The sequence below is a fragment of the Cynocephalus volans genome, chromosome 2 (assembly GCF_027409185.1).
Source record: "Cynocephalus volans isolate mCynVol1 chromosome 2, mCynVol1.pri, whole genome shotgun sequence".
NCBI classification, from domain to species: domain Eukaryota; kingdom Metazoa; phylum Chordata; class Mammalia; order Dermoptera; family Cynocephalidae; genus Cynocephalus; species Cynocephalus volans.
The window spans coordinates 151851457-151869272 of NC_084461.1; the positions used below are offsets into that span (position 1 = coordinate 151851457).

A 17816-nucleotide genomic window follows, 5' to 3' on the forward strand; every position below is an offset into this window, starting at 1 on the left:
ATTATTTGGTAGTTATGTTCTATAAAGTGGTTGTGAACACGGAATTAGCAAACACTGAATGATTGTTCCTGCGGGCCTCTGGTCACAACATTTTCATCATCCGGTTAATGCATAACCTTATTTATTGTGTCAAAAGACACCCTATTTCAAGACACCTTATTTCATATATATTGTTGGTTTATTAACATTGAACTGACAGCCAAAAGCACTGTGACTCTGTATAAGGCACATAATAGGCTTTTTTTTATTAGGAACTGCACAACAGTTGAGGCATCTCGAACAGTGAAATCACCAACAGAAACAAAAATGAGAGAAGATATGGCAATAAAAAGACCATGAAAATAATGCTTATTTACATTATGAAGCTGAAACAAGAAGGCAGAGTGTCACATTGCTCAACCTGAGCTTCAAGCATGTGTACTACACAACTCAATTTTCACTGCTCAGCATGCATCTGGGAATGACTTCAAGTATTGTTTTTTGTGTTACAAATTTGTGAATTGTAAGCGCATTCACAAATAATGGAATCTGCAAATAATGAGGATCAACTGTATCACATCTTTTATTGAGCATGCTTTGAGAAGTTGCTTTAAGCAGTAAAAACAATTACCATTAATATTTACTTTTAATATTGAGTCTACATTTTAATAAGTTTACTAAATTGATAATGCTAAGTTTTTCTTTCCTGTTTCATGCTATATTTTCTATGTAATGATTTCTTAATTCATAATCCATGTCTATTGATAACTTACTGTGTGCCAGGCACAATTTTAGGGTCTGGAGATGCAATAGAGAACCAAATAGACAAAAATACTGTGTTCTTGTGCAGTTTATAGTCTACTGGAATAGACAGGTGCTTTAGTTTGAATGTCCCTCCAGAACTTATATTGAATCTTGATCCCCATTTGTAACAGTGTTAAAAAGTTGGGAAATTTGACTATGATATTTGAAAGGTGGGGACTTTGGGAGGTGAGTGGATTGTGAGGGCTGTTATCATGAATGGATTAATCCATTAATGTATTAATGGGTTAATGGATAGATGGATTATCTTGGGAGTGGCACTAGTGGCTTTATAAGGAGAGTAAGTGAGCACATTAGCACAAGCCATGTGATGCTCTCCACCACTTTGGGACTCTGCAGTGAATCCCCACCAGGAAGAAGGCCCTCATCAAATATGCCTCCTGGGCCTTATACTTCCCATGCTCTAGAATTGTAAGAAATAAAGTTGTATTTCTTTATAAATTACCCAGTTTCAGGTATACTATTACAAGCAAAAGAAAATGGACTTAAGACAACAGGTAACAATGCAAGACAAATGTGTAAAATATAAGTTATGTTAGAAAGTGGTTTAAAGTTTAAAATTGCTAAAATTTTAAAAGTGAAGCAAAAAGGAAAGATATGAAATGCGTTCCAGTTATCTATTGTCGAAACTTAGTGGCTTATCAAATAACAGTTGTTTTATTCTCTCAGCGTTCTGGGGGTCAATAAGTGTCAGCTGGATGGTTTTCCTTTGGAGTCGTTCAGGCATGGTCATCAGATGACCACTGAGGCTGGAGTCACCTGAATGCTTGTTTCCTCAACAGTCTGGTTTCTGGGCTGTAATTCTTGTAGCATGGACTCTAATTGGGCATTTCTCTTCTCTTTTTAGTTTCTTTACCTGGCTAGCTCAGACCTCTTAACAATATGATGGTCTCAGGTTATGTGGTCTTCTTAGATAGTGGCCGGCTTCCCCAGAGCAAGCAATTCCTGAGAGAGTGGAGGAACCTGCCAGTTCTTGTAAAGGCTGGGCCCCCTACTGAAATAGTGTCACCTCTATCTTCTTTTGTTGGTCAAGGCAATTACAATCCAGTCCAGATTTATAGGGATTGGAAGAATAGATTCCATGTCTTGATGGCATATGCATACATGGAGTGAAGGAATTTTGATGATGGGTATCTTTAAAACCACTCTAGGTATTGAAAATTAATGATATCTAAGGCCTGATTGAGAAGGCGAATTTAAGTAAGACTAGTCAGCAGAGTTGTATCTGTCCACAGTTGTATTAAGTTATGTGAGTATAGGCAGACAATAAGTGGGGGATTGGATATAAACAATTATGGTTTTGTAAGGTGAGCATGTCAGAGCAAAAGAGGGGTTTAATGAACACACAACGGAGAGATTATAATGATTCACCATAGAAATGAAGCTGGGTAAGCAGGGTAGAAAAGATGTGAAAGATGTAAAAGAGTGAAAAAAATGGCAGATCCCCAAAAAACTATTAGAACCAATAAAAGAGATCAGCAGACTTGCAGGATATAGGATCAATAAACAAAAATCAACAGTATGTTTATAAATTAGCAATGAACAATTGAAAGTAAAGGGAAGAAAACAACTCCATTTATAATACCATCAAAAAGAATAAAATACATAGATATAAATTTTGGAAAAGAAGTGTAAGACTTTACACTGACACTATAAAACTGAGTCGAAAGAAATAAAAGACCTAAAGTAGAAAGATATCTTATGACCATGGATGAGAAGACTTAATATTGTTAAGATGGCAATATTTTCCAAATTCATCTACAAATTCAGTGCAATCCCAGTTAAAATCCCAGCTGACTTCTTGGTAAGAATTGATAAACTGATTCTAAAATTCATAAGAAAATTTGAGACCCAAAATAATCCTGTAAAAGAATGAAATTGGAAAACTCACAGTTCCTTATTTCAAAATTTATTACAAAGCAACAAGTAATCAAGATAGTGTGGTACCAACACAAAGATAGACATACAGGTCAATGAAATAGGATTGAGAGTCCAGATATAAACCCTCCAGTTTGTAATCGATTTTTTTTTTTTTAAAGTGTGCCCAGATAACAAAATGGCAAAAAAAAAAAAAAAAGTCTAAAAGTCTTTCCAGCAAATGATACTGGGACAGCTAGATATATCCAACTTCCTGTTGCATACCATAAGTAAAAATTAACTAAAAAATGAATTACAGATCTAAATGTAAGCATTAAAACTATATAACTCTTAGAAAAAAAAACATAGTAAATCTTCATGACTTTGGGTTGGGCAGTTGTTTTTTAGATAAGATATCAAAAGCAGAAAACAAAAGACAAATTAGATAAATTGGACTACATCAGAAGTAAAAATTCTGTGCATTAAATGACATTATCAGGACAGTAGAAATACTTGCACATCATATAACTGGTAAGAGACTTACATCCAGAATATATAAAGAACATTTACAGCTCAATAATAAAAAAGACAACTCTTAAAAATGGATAAAGCATTTGAATAGACATTTCTCCAGAGAAGACATACAAATGGCCACTAATCACACATGAACACATGCTCAACATTGTTAGTCATTAAGGAAAGGCATTTCAAAATTACAATGAGATACCATTTCACACTCACTAGGATAGACATAATAAACGCAAATAATAACAAGTATTGACAAGGATTTGGAGAAATTGGGACCTTCATGTATTGCTGGTGGGAATGTAAAATGGTGCAGCTGCTTTTGAAAACATTTTGATAGTTCCTCAAAATGTTAAAAGTATAGGTACTATATGACCCAGCAATTCCACTCCTAGGTATACATGAGAGAAATGAAAACATACATCCCCATAAAAACTTGTACATAAGTGTTCACAGCAGCATTATTTATAATAGCCAAAAGATGGAAACAATTCGAACACCCATCAACTAAATAGGTAAATAAAATGTGGTATATTCAAACTATGAAATGTTATTCAGCCATAAAAAAATGAGGTACTGATACATACCGCAACATGGGTGATCCTTGAAAACATGCTGAGTGAAAGAAGATAGTCACAAAGACTGCATATTGTATGATTCCACTTATATGAAATGTCCAGAATGAGAAAAATCTAAGGAGAAAAAAGTAGCTTAGTGGTTGCTTATGGCTGGGGGGGAGGGGGGTGCAGGGTGACAGCTAATGTGTGGGATTTACTTTGGAAGGTATAAAAATGTTCTAAAATTAGATTGTGGTGATGGTTGCACAACCTTGTGAGTTTACTAAAAAACACTGAATTTTATACTTTCAAGTGGGTTAGTTATATGGTATATGATTTATATTCCAGTAAAGTTGTTTTAAAAAAGTAATAGGTTAATGGATTAGGGATTCCCAGTAGAACACAGGATTATTAGAGTTGCAAGATTCAGCTCTGTAGATGTTGAACACTAGTGATTATGATAGAAATACTGTCAGAAAGAGTGAAAGTGAGCAAGCAACCAATACCTTAAAAAACTGAGAGAAATAATATGAGAGAGAGTAGATGATTGCAACAAGCAGAGGTATTCAATAGTATAGTTAGATGACGTAAGATGTAAAAGTGAGTGTTTTATGATGACTTATAAGGATGTCTTGGAAGTGGAAATGAGGATCATGAAGAACACCTACTTCATGTTCAAGGCCCACAATATAAGAGGCCTGGAAGAGAAAGCAGCTACCACTTGACAGGGCATAGAAAGAAAGCCGGGTCATCAGGAGAGAGCGTATGTTATTGCAGACTTGTAAACTGATCATAAAACACTTTTAAAATATATAAGATAGCTTTCTGAACATCTGCAGTTTCCTACATGGGCTTTTTGTTCTGTTATCTTTGTCACTAATTATACATGCCATGAAACTTGAGTGAGCTTTATGATGGATTACTTGATCAAATTAGTGTTCTTATTCTCTTATTTAACCTGTTTCAACATTGCTAGGGTATCAGCCTGAATAATTGGTCAGTTCAGATATTTTCATTGTTGTTTTGTGGTAGAATAAGAGATGTGGATACTTGCAAGGTTACATTTGTAACTTCAGGAAGTTTTTCTGGAGGCTGGAGTTGTTGATTAGTTTTAGTATAATAGTGACTGCTAGTATCCACAGGGAAATAGGAAGATTGGGTTCTTTTTCTTCATTTAGTAATTCTTCCTAAATCTTCTAACATGCACAGACAGCCTCTTTCTTGACTGCTTAGTTCAGCGCCTCTTAAAAAACACCAAGTTGATTTGAAAATATGTCTCAATACAGAAACATAATTGATTTTAGTGTTATGAAATAGCCTGCTCAGCTTTGAAGAATCAGTCACCAAGAATACCACAAAAATTTATTTTCAGCAAGATAATGTTATGTTGTTAAATATTCATAAAGGTCTCTAAAATTTTGGAGGATATGATACCTATATCACTGAGTGCAGTGATGTAAAATAATATGCCTTAAACAAAAGTCATTCAATAAATACCTCAATTTTTAAATAAGTCAATTTTAGCTGTCCCAAAGTAAGGTTTGTAAGAACTGGAGATGTTGCCATTTGTGCCACTGTAGTAGAGCCATTTAATTCTTTGTTGCTGTTGGTGGTGAAATTAACTCCATTGTCAAACAATGTGAATTACACAGTGAAAATCTTGGATTTTTAAAAATCATGCATAATAATACCATGGGAACACTTTTATTGCCATTTATTATGTTCCAAGCAGGAGCAATATTCAGAATGATCAGAGTGGTACCATCATGACATTTACCATTCAGAAAAGATGCTGGTCATTGGATCATACTAGTACTTTCTGATTGAATAACAGCCCTGGTTCTAGACATTGTATTTAGTGTTTTGTTATCAAATTTAATGTTAGTCATAAGTCTTCATGATAGATATTATTTTCTTCATTTTGCAAATTAAACCCCTAAGACTTAAAGAGGTGAGTAACTTATGTAAGATCACATAGCAGACACAGGCAGAAGCCCTAGGCAGCTTTCTGCCACCCAAACAGAAGGCAACAATGTGCCACAAATACTGCTTTCACAGAGGTGGTCCACCACAGTTACACCACAGTAGCAGCCAGGACCACCCTACAGGCAGCCCACCACACACTCGACTGCATTGACACAGGAGAGTCATCAGCAGAGCCTGCAAATAGAGAAGGAAGTCTTTCTTCTCAAAGCCCACTCCAGAGTAATAGAAGAAACACCTGCTCTGCCAGATGACCAGACACCAATGTAGAGACACTAGAAATATGATTAAACAAGAAAATATGATACCACCAAAGGAATACAGTAATTCTAAAGTACCAGACCCCATGGAAACCCTTGAAATGACTGGAAAAGCAATTCTGAGCAACAATCTTAGGAAAACTCAAAGAGATAAGAGAAGACTCAATTAGAGAATACAGTGAAGCAGGAAGAAATGTCCAGGATATGAAGGAGGAAATTCAAAAGAGATTAATGCCATAAAAAAGAATGTAGCAGAACTCCTGGAACTGAAGGATTCATTCAGTGAAATAAAAAAACACAACTGAGAGCTTAGGCAACAGGTTAGAGCAAGCAGAAGAAAGAATTTCAGATCTTGAAGATAGTCTTCAAAATAACCCAGGCAGAAAAACAAAAAGGAAAAAAAGAATTTTAAAAACATGAAGAACATTTAAGAGAGCTAGTAGACAACCTTAAGCACACAAAGATCTGAATCCTGTGCATTCCAGAAGGGGAGGAAAAAGGAAAAGGCACTGAAAACTTACTCGACAAAATAATAGCAGAAAACTTCCCAGATATAGAGACATGGACCTTCAGATTCAGGAAGCTCAAAGATCCCCAAACAGATTTAATCCAAAAAGATCCTCTCTTAGACATATTCTAATCAAACTGGCAAAGCTCAAGGCTTGAGAATTATAAAAGCAGGAAGAGAAAAGCATCAAGTCACCCGTAAGGGAGCCCCCATCAAACTAACAGCAGACTTCTCAACTGAAACTCTACAGGCCAGAAGAATATGTGATGATATATTCAAAATAGTAAATGTCTGAGAATCTTATATCAAGCAAGGCTGTCGTTCAGGAATGAGGGATAAACGGTGTATTTCTCAGACAGACATAAACTGGGAATTCACCACCACACAAATAGCCATTCTTATCAGCACAAGGAACATTCTCCAGGATATACCACATGTTATGTCACAAGTAAAGTCTCAGCAAATTTTAAAAACCGAAATCATTTCAAGTATCTTTTCAGACCACAATGGATTAAAACTGGAAATCAGTAACAAGTGAAACTCTGGAAACTATACAAATACATGGGAATTTAACAGCAGGCTCCTGAATTGACCTATAGGTCCAAGAAGAAATTAAAAAGGAAATCAAAAAATTTCTTGAGGCCAACGAAAATAGAGACACATCATACCAAAACCTATAGGATACTGCAAAAGCAGTACTAAGAGGGAAGTTTATTGCAATATATGCTTACATCAAAAGAATAGAAAGACTTCAAATAAATGCCCTAATGCTATACCTTAAAGAACTATAGAAAGAAGAACAGTCTAATCCTATAAGTAGTAGACAGAAAGAAAGAATTAAGATCAGAGCAGAACTACATGAAATAGAGACCTGAAAAACAATATATAAGATCAATGAAAGAAAAAGTTGGTTTTTTGAGAAGATAAAATAGACAACCATTAGCTAGGTTACCAAAAAAGAGAGAGAACCCAAACAACAAAAATCAGAAATGAAAAAGGAGATATTACAGCCAATACCACAGAAATACAAAGAATCATCAGTAATATGAATAACTATATGCCAACAAATATGAAAACCTGGAGGAACTGGATAAATATGTGGACACATACAAACTACCAAGACTGAACTAAGAAGAAACAGAAAACCCAAACAGACCAGTAACAAGCAATGAAATTGAATCCATAATCAGCAGTCTCCCAACAAAGAAAAGTCCAGGACCAGATGGCTTTACTGCTGAATTCTGTCAAACCTTTAAAGAAATTAATGCCAATTCTCTTCAAACTGTTGCAAAAAAATTGAAACAGAGGCCATTCTCCCAAACTCATTCTATGAGGCCGGCATTGCCCTGATACCAAAACCAGACAAAGATACAACACAAAAAAGAAAACTACAGGCCAGAATCTCTGATGAACATAGGCACAAAAATCCTCAACAAAATTTTAGAAATCAGAATACAGCAACACAGCTAAAAAAGTATATACCATGATCAAGTGGGATGCATTCCAGGGATGCAAAGATGATTCAACCTACTGAAGTCATTAAATGTGATACACCACATCAACAAAACCATAGACAAAAACTACATGATCTCTCAATAGAAACAGAAAAAACATTTGACAAAATTCAACACCCCTTCACAACAAAGGTTCTTAGCAAATTAGGTGTAGAAAGAAAGTATCTCAACATGATAAAACACATATATGACAAACCAATTGCCAGTATCATTCCCTTTTCCCTTAAGAACAGAAATAAGACAAGGATGTCCACTCTCACCACTCCTCTTTAACAATGATGGAAGTACTAGCCAGAGTAGTGGGGCAAGAGAAAGAGATGAAGGGCATCTAGAGTTAAAAGGACGAAGTCAAACTGTCCCTGTTTGCAGATAACATGATCCTATGTGTAGAAAAACCTAAAGACTCTACCAGAAAATGGTTAGAGCTGATAATTTCAATAATGTTGCAAGATACAAAATCAATGCGCAAAAATCAGTAGCATTTTTATATTCTGATAACTTACAAGCAGAAAAAGAAATCAACAAAGCAAGCCCCTTTACAATAGTCACCAAAAACAAAACAAAAACCTAGGAATCAATTTAACCAAGAAGGTGAAAGATTTCTACAACGACAATGCGAAACACTACTGAAAGAAATTAGAGTACACAAAAAGGTGGAAAGACATCCCATGCTCTTGGATCGGAAGATTTAACATTGTGAAAATGTCCATACTACCCAAAGAAATCTACAGATTTAATGCTTATCACAATACCAATGACATTCTTGACAGAAATAGAAAAAATTATCCAAACATTCATATAGAACAAATAGCCAAAGCAATTTTGAGCAAGAAAAATAAAGCCAGGGTCATAACACTACCTCACTACCTGACTTCAAATTATACTGCAAAGCTATATTAACTGAAACAGCATGGTAGTGGCATAAAATCAGACTCTCAGACCAATGGAACAGAATAAAGAACCCAGAAATCAACCCACACACTTAAACAGCCAACTGATCTTTGACAAATGCAACAAGAACATACATTGGGGAGAAGATTGCCTCTTCAGTTAATGGTGCTAGGAAAATTGGACATCATATGCAGACAAATGAAACTAGACATGTACTTCTTGCCATGTACAGTAACCAACTCACAGTGGATTAATGACATAAGACCTGAAAACAGAAAACTACCAAACTAAAACACAGGGGAGACACGCCAGTAAGAATGTCTGGGCAAAGAGTTTATGAATAAGGCAGCAAAAGAAAAAATAAATAAATCGGATTATATCAAACTAAAAAGCTTCGGCACAGCAAAGGAAACAGTCAACAGAGTGGAGAGACAACCTACAGGATGGGAGAAAATACTTGTAAGCTATACATCTGACCAGGGATTAATATCCAGAATATACAAGGAACTCAAAGAACTTCACAGTAAAAAAACCAAGTAATCCAAGTAAAAAAATGGGTAAAGGAATTGAATAGACATTTTTCAAATGAAGACATACACATGGCCAACAGGTACATAAGAAAAATGCTCAATGTCACTAATCATCAGGGAAATGCAAATCAAAACCACATTGAGATATTATCTCACTGCCATTATTAAAAAGTCTGAGAATAATAAATGCTGTCAAGGATGTGGAGAAAGGGGAACTCTTCCGCACTGTTGGTGGGTCTATAAAATAGTACAGCCATTATGGAAAACAATATGGAGGTTTCTTAGACACTTATAGATAGAAATATCATACAGTCCAGCAATCCCACTAATGGGTATATACCCAAAGGAATGGAAATCATCATGTCAGAGGGATACCTACACTCCTATGTTTATCACAGCTCCATTTACAATAGCCAAGGTATGGAATCAACCTAAATGTCCATCGATGGATGACTGGATAAGGACAATGTGGTATATATACATGATGGAATACTACTCAGCCATAAAAATGAGTGAAATTCTGCCATTTGCAGTAGCATGGATGAGCTTGGAGAAAATTATGTTAAGTGAAATAAGCCAGACAGAAAAAAGAGAAATATCACATGTCCTTACTCATAAGTGGTGCTAAGAAAGAAGAAAAGAAAGAAAGACCACAATAATACATTGAACTTTCAGAAAGAGAGAACAAATCCATGGTTACTAGAAGTGGGAAAAGGGAAGGGAGATTGCAGGTTATGGATAAATTGGGTAAGGAGCACAAAGAATAATTACAATTTGTGATGATGAATATGCTCATAATATTGATTTGATTATAACATATTGTACACAAATAATGAAAGTCAACATTGTACCCCCAAAATATGTATAATCAATTATGCTTCACTAAAAAAAAAAAATCAATTTCACACAATAGAAAAAACAAAACAAAACAGATCACATAGCAAATTGGTAGAGCTGGGTTCAAAGGTAGTTTTTTCTGGCTCTAAAATCTGTGCATTTTCACTATTTTACTGTCTTGATAAACTTAAAACCTAAGTCTCCACTTTCCGTCAATAATTGAATTCACAATAGTTTATCACTTGTTTGGAAGAATAGACCATTTTTCTAATTTTGGAATTTTCTGGAAAATAAGCTTTGTTTCTATCAATACTTCCTAAACTTTTTTTTTTCTTATTATACATTAGGACGTCTTGCATGGCTGGTATACTTAGTCGGGACAGTTGTAGGAGGAAGATTAACATATACCAGTACAGATGAACATGATGCTATGGATGGAGAATTATCTTGTCGGTAAGTAACATCTATGTAATTTACAGAAATTTATTAAATAGTTAAGAAATTTAGTAACTGATCTGGTGTTATGAGTTTAAGCATTTTGTATGTGGCCTTTTGAGGAAGGTATTATTTCCCTTTTTATTAATGAGAAAACCAAGGCTTAGAGGTTAAGTGATTTGTAGAAGTTGAATCTCTAATAAGTGATAGCAAGTATTTTTTTTAAACATTTTTGTAGATAATGTGAAGAAGATTTAGATTACTGTTTACTGTTTAGGATCTGATAAAGCATACAAAATTGATGTGTATTGTGATGGTGGCAAAACTGGCAAAATGGAGATGACAAACATCTGGTCAAAAATCATTAGGTAGTTAGTTATCCAACACAAGCTTTGTTTTTGATTGTTGACTGGATTTTTCACCTAATGACCACAGCCTTAGTAAGCAATAAATTATTCTCCTCATGTTTCTATTCTAAATAGAGGAAAGTTCCTGTATGTGAATAATGTGAGTTGATTTTCCATAAATTTTAATTTATTTTTAATAACATCTTTCCTTATAACAGTAGTATATGTTTTTGTTGAAATGAAAATTCAAATGTCAAGAAAAATTATATATTATTTCAGAGATAACTATTACTATTATTTTGGTAAAGACCCTTTAAGTCTTTTTAATTAAAGTGTGGATATAGGTACACTACGTGTGTATTTTTCTTTTCTTAAACAAAAATTGCATAATATAATATTGTTTTGTAAACCAAAATGGAGATGATAATACCTAACTCATTTTGGAATACTGTAAGGATCAAATGATTTAATAGATTTTAAATGCTTATAACAATGCCTGGCAAATAGTAAATGATATATTAAACACACACACAAAACTTTAAATCAAACATGATACTGTGAACATTTACCTAGATATTAAATATTCTGATCTGTACTATAATTTAAATAGATCTTTGTTAGGGGAATTTTAGGTTGTTTCTCAATTTTTTTCTTATTATAAATTACTTTTGGGGAGGTGTTCTTTTAGTTATATCTTTATAGAGATAGATATATTTTCATTAGAGTTGATACCTAAAAGCTGAATAGTTGGTCAAAAGATATGTAGCATTTTAAAGACCTTCAATAGATATTACCAAATGGCTTTCTTGAAAAGTTGTACCAATTTATCCTGTGAACCCTAACACTATGAGTGCTACTGTTTGTCAGCAGTTGAACACTAGATAGGATTCTTACTCTTGTCAGTTTATAAGTAACAAATGTCTTGTTTTAATTTGTATTTCTTTGGTTACTAGTGCTGTCAAACATTCTTTTCCACTCCTATTTTTGCCATTTGTATTTCTTGTTTGTGATGTTTATGTCTACATCGCTTGTATCAGTTACCTTATTTTCTTTTGTGATTATCTTTTGTAATTATAAGAGCTCAGTATATGTCAAAGATCTAAATATTTTCCTGCTTATATTGAAAACGTCTTCTGTATGTTTTTAATTTGTTTTAAAAATTTTTTTGGTTTTAAATATTTATATATTCAGATCTATAAATTTTTTCCTTCACATTTTCTCCACTGCTTATACTTAGAAAGGTTTTTTCACTCCTAGATAATAAAAATATTCACCTGTATTTTCTCCTACTTCTTTTATGATCTCAGCTTTTTGTATTTAATTTTTAATATATCTGACATTTATTTTATTTTATATAATTTTTCTAAAATTTCCAAAGTGTCAGCCAGTTGATACCAACCTCACCGTTTACTGATCATGTTCTGGACAATTGGTTGTGAGTAAACACTGTGTGTGCAACATACGTGAACTTAATGGGTGGAGTTGAAGAAGCCATATTAGACAATAAAGTGATTGCGTAGGAAAGTATAATAACAATTTAGAAGGAACCTGAGCCCTTTTTAGCAAAAATAATGTTTTTCAGGACTTTCAGATTTTTCTACTGATCTTAGGTGTGTATTGTTACACCACTGTCACCTTACAAAAGTTCTTAAAATCATTATACCCAGTTGTGATATTGTCCCTCATTATTATTCTTAAATATATTCCTAAGTACTTAATAAATTTGTAATTTTGAATAGAAAATTTCCTTTCATTTTACTTTCTCTTATATAAAATTTGAATCTAAATGAAAAATAAATATTTTTAGTTTTTCTTAAGATTTTTTATTTTCTATATCAAATTAAGTCACTTGAAAATATGAGTAGTAGGTTTTTGAAAATATGAATAGTAGATTTTTATAGTTTATTTGCAATAAACTATTGTAAATAATTATTTGTCTTAAAATACTTTAGTAATTTTCAGCCAAGCAAAAAATTTGCCTTTGTGCCACCTTTTAAGATAACATTACATATTTAGTAAAGTGAAAATTAAATATTCTTTCTTCTATAGTTAGTTTGATTTTTTTTTATCATTTTCATCATCAAGTAGAGAAATATACACTGGCACTGTTTCTTGAGAAAATATATGAGGAAATAAACAAAGCTGGTGTATATTTGCCAATTAGAAAAAAAATGATTTTTTCTTTAAGCAGCAAACATATTTAACTTTAAACAACATTTATTTTGCATTTTAGCCTGCACTCCCTAGAGAACAGAGCCTTAAGCGAAGTTTATGGGCTAATGCTTTTGTGGGGGTGGGGTGGGGAAAAGAGTCCGTTTTTCAGGGAAGAAACAATAAGGGGAAAGGGAAAGTGAAAGAATAAGGAAAAACAAGTATAGTCGATCCTCTTTATTCTTAGATTCCATTTTTTGTGAATTTGCTTACTTGATAAAATTTGTTTATAACCCCCAAATCAATACTCATGATACTTTTGTGGTCATTTGCAGACATGTGCATTTGGGGCAAAAAAATTTGAGTTGCCTGTTGTACACTTTATTATCTTGTTGAACAAGGCCATCCTCTGCCTTCTTGTTTCAGCTCTGCTGCTGTAAATGTGTCCTTTCTGTAGTCTGTTTAGTGACACATTTATCACATTTTTGTGCTTTTTGTTGGTGCTTTCACTGTTTAAAATGGCCCACCTGTGGTAGTGCTGACATTCTGTTTAGTGTTCCTAAGCACAAGAAGGCTGTCATGTAACTTACAGAAAAAATAGATAGGTTAGATAAACTTTGTTCAGACACTAGTTGTAAATATTATTAGCTATGAGTTCAATGTTAAAAAATCAACAATATATATTAAATAAAATATCTTTAAACAGAAACACACATAAAACAAGCTTATGATCTGTCGATAAAAATGTTATGACCAGAGGCAGACAGGAACCTAAACCTGTATTTTCCGTAGGAGCAGTGGTTCAGTATTTATTAATTCAGCGTTCACAGCAACTTTATAGAACATGCATAATGAGAATCAACTGTATAAGGGAACTTCAAAAAGTTAGTGGAAAGATTAGTATTATCTTTTATTTCTATTTTTCCACGAACTTTTTTTGTGTGTGTGTCTTTTTCGTGACCAGTACTCAGCCAGTGAGTGCACCGGCCATTCCTATATAGGATCTGAACCCGTGGCGGGAGCGTCGCTGCGCTCCCAGCGCCTCACTCTCCTGAGTGTGCCACGGGCTCGGCCCTTCCACGAACTTTTTAAAGTACTGCTATATAAGGTGGTACATTACTGGGAATACGCAATTGGCTGCTCGCTTTTATAGGAGTTTTTCCCAGAGGCCACATAGATCCACTGTGCATTGAAACAGCCCATGTTAAGGGGGACTAAGGGCAAGCAGTTTATCTATTGGCTTCTTTCTGTGTCCTATATCATATTGGTTGAAGTCTACCCCTATAGAGTGTTTAACTTTTCCATACTTCTTAGTTGTGTTCCCTGGCCTTGCTGAGGAGCTGCAGGGGAAACCAGAGCTTCTGTAGGTCCTGTTGAGTTGGAGCTGCGGGCTGGAGCCATGGTGGGCCTCTTCTCTGCCCTAGATGAGTATTTATAACTGCAGGAATTGCGTGAATCTTTACTGGGGCTACAAGGCAAGTGACTGAGGCCAGGGGTAGGGTTAGAGGTAGTAGTAGGTTTGGTGGGTATCCGAGCAGGGATGAGCAAATTCAAGGTGGGACATATTCTAGGATTTACACACTTTGGAAACAACAAATATATGTTTTAGAATATTGTGATTATAAGTTAAGAATGATGTTTTATGTAAAATAGCAAAACATCGCTTGCATATGAAGAAGTTCCAAGTATCTGGAACTAGGATACTGTTGCCTTCTGTATGTTGTTAATGTAATACATGTCCAACTCCTAGGAGAACACTACCAAATTAGGAGATCATGAAGTTCCTGCCAAAAATCTATGTGATATTTTAGCACAAAAAAGTTTAATGTTTATAAAAGCTTCTAACATTATGATAATTTATCGTTATAATTTAAACATGTTACTTTAACATATAACATATGTTTAAACATATAACATACTTTATATCTATACTATTTGTACATTTTATACTATATATGACATGTAACATTTAACATACATGCTATTTTAACTTAGAAAATATATTTGTACTGAGGCCACACAATTTTAATTAAAGACAATAGTCAATTTAGTTTCATTCATCATGACTACAACGTAAACCTCTTCAGAGATTCCCCAGGGATTTTGTCTTATTCCTCTTGTATTTTCTCAATCCACTAGTGCTAGTAGAGTGCCTACTTCTTTCAGTTTTATTCTACTGAGCTATGTCACCTTATGTCTCTCTCTGTCACTGCGCCTGCTTATCTTCCGGTCTTTCCCGTTATCATTCATTGAAGACTTTGACAACTAGCTCAGAGTTTTGCTTTCTCTCCCAAACGCTACTGTCATATAGATGACTTCAACTTTTTTCCCATCAGATAATGTTACTCTCCCTTTTTCTACTCATAAGCCTCCAGTGGCATCCAGTCACACTTGAGACAAATATCCAAGCCCTTGCCATGGCCAAAAATATCCTGTGTTAACCTCATTTCCTGCCGTTTTCCATTCAAGTCAACTGCACTGGCTTCCTTGCTGTTCTTTGAGAATTACCAGTATATTTTTACTTCAGGGTCTCCGCACTTGTCTTTCTTCTGCTAGGAATGCTTTCTCCTAGGTGTTTGTATTGTACTCCCTCACTTCAGTCAGGAATGTACACAGATGTCTTCCTCAGAGAAGCCTCCTCTGACCTCCCCATCCAAAATAACATCCTTTATTCTTCTTCATAATACTTATTACCTCTTAATGTTGTTTATTTGTTTATTCTACTAGAATAGGGGAAAGAATAAGCTTTGTGTGTTTTGTATGTTGCTGCTGCCTTTTATCTTCTTTTTAAAAATATTTTTTAAAGATGTATTTTTTTATTGATTACACATATTCACGGGTCACAGAGCTGACTATTTTATCTTCTATGCGTGGCATAACCTTAACCCAGAAGGAATTTAGGATTTTCTCTAATTTGTTAACTTGCATACTTCTGTGGATAGGTGCCATTGTCAGTTAATATGTAGTTTTTAACCTCAGCTTGGCCCTCAGCATTGCTCAGTGATTCTATTTTGTTTTAGTAATTCTTGTCTTCTGACTTCCAAATACCTGTTGGACTGTTTCACTGGGATGTTCTATCCCACATGCACCTCCAATTCAGTGACTAAAATTCCTAACCCTGACTCTCTTTGTCTCATCACTGTCGGCTCAATTGTCCAAGCCTGGATCTTGAGAGTTATCCTTAATTTTTCCTTTTTTCTCTCTCCAACATCCATATAGTTATTAAGTCCTGTCAGTTCTATCTTCCAGTTCCACCTATTTGTCCACTTTTTTTTTTTTTTTGGCAGCTTGTGGAGCAACCGGCCAGCCCTAGTCCACTAATTTCCGTCTTTCCTGCATTTGTCTACTATCATCACCTGGATTAGTGGTACAGTTTTTAAGTGTACTCCTTGCCCTTTTGTAGCCAGAGTTATCTTTCTAAAATACGGATTTGATTATGTCAATGCTTTGCTTAAACTCTGCAATGACTTTTCATTGCTTTGGGGATTAAAATATACATGGCTTACATGGCTCTTCATGATCTAGCTCCTGACTATCTCATTAGCTTTGTCTCCTGTAACTTACTGCTTTATAGCTGTGCGTAACATTTTTCAACCCTTAAATGAGCCATTTTTTCTTCCCTCTCTAGATGGCTACATGTGCTTTCCCCATTCTCTCAACACTCTCTCTTTGCCCTGTTCCATCCTAGAATGTTAGAAATCATTGCTAATTTCTTCATAGCATTTATTATAGCACTTGTCATTCTTTATTCTAATTGTTTTTTTATTGACTTTCCTTTGATAGACTATAGATTTCTAGAGGGATTGGGGATATATATGTCTTGTTCACTATTGTATTCTGAATACCTAACACACGTGGCATATAATAGGCCCTCAAATATTTTTCAGCTGAATGAATACTTATTTAATTGGATATCCAGGAGAATTCAAAACAGTTATCCAAAATTCATTTCTTTGTATTTGAAATGTCATGCCTACAATTGGATCAGAGTTATTTAATGATTTTTATTCCTACGGTGCTTTTTACCAAAAATAATTTGATAAAGGAAAAATAGATGTAGAACTGTAAGTTGAAAATGGGAGGGAATATTTTATACACACATATACACACAGTATAAGCATTGGTCTTAAACACTTGTTTGAGGTGTCCACAAATCTTTGAAGGGAACTGTGTTAGAGACTGCTAGTGGTCCCCTATATTTCCTCATCCCTTCTTTTATAGTAATAAAATAATCTGATTGTTTTGCTGGGGCAAATTGTCACTCTGAATAAAGACTAGATTTACTAAACTGTCTTGCAACTAGGTATGGTTAATGATCATGTTCTGGGCAATTGGTTGTGAGTAAACACTGTGTGTGCAACATAAGTGAACTTAATGGGTGGAGTTGAAGAAGCCATATTAGACAATAAAGTGATTGTGGAGGGAAGTATAATAACAATTTAGAAGGAACCTGAGCCCTTGGTACACCATGGAGCACAAACTAGTCCTGGAGCACTATGCTGGATTTTTGCTTGAGATAAAAATGAACATCTATATTGTTTAAGCCATTGTTATTTTGGATTTCAGGCACTTGCAGCTGAACCTGTACAACCACCAAAACTTCTTTGGCAAATGGATCAC

General features: G+C 34.5%; 1 protein-coding gene across 1 annotated transcript in view; it reads left to right on the top strand.

Annotated features, from left to right (window-relative positions):
• RANBP17 (RAN binding protein 17) overlaps positions 1-17816 on the top strand; it is a 358620-nt gene that overhangs the window by 73086 nt on the left and 267718 nt on the right. Inside the window, exon 13 of the mRNA XM_063086918.1 lies at positions 10611-10716. Coding sequence (XP_062942988.1) covers positions 10611-10716 — 106 coding nt within the window. The remainder of the gene's footprint in view (positions 1-10610; positions 10717-17816) is intronic.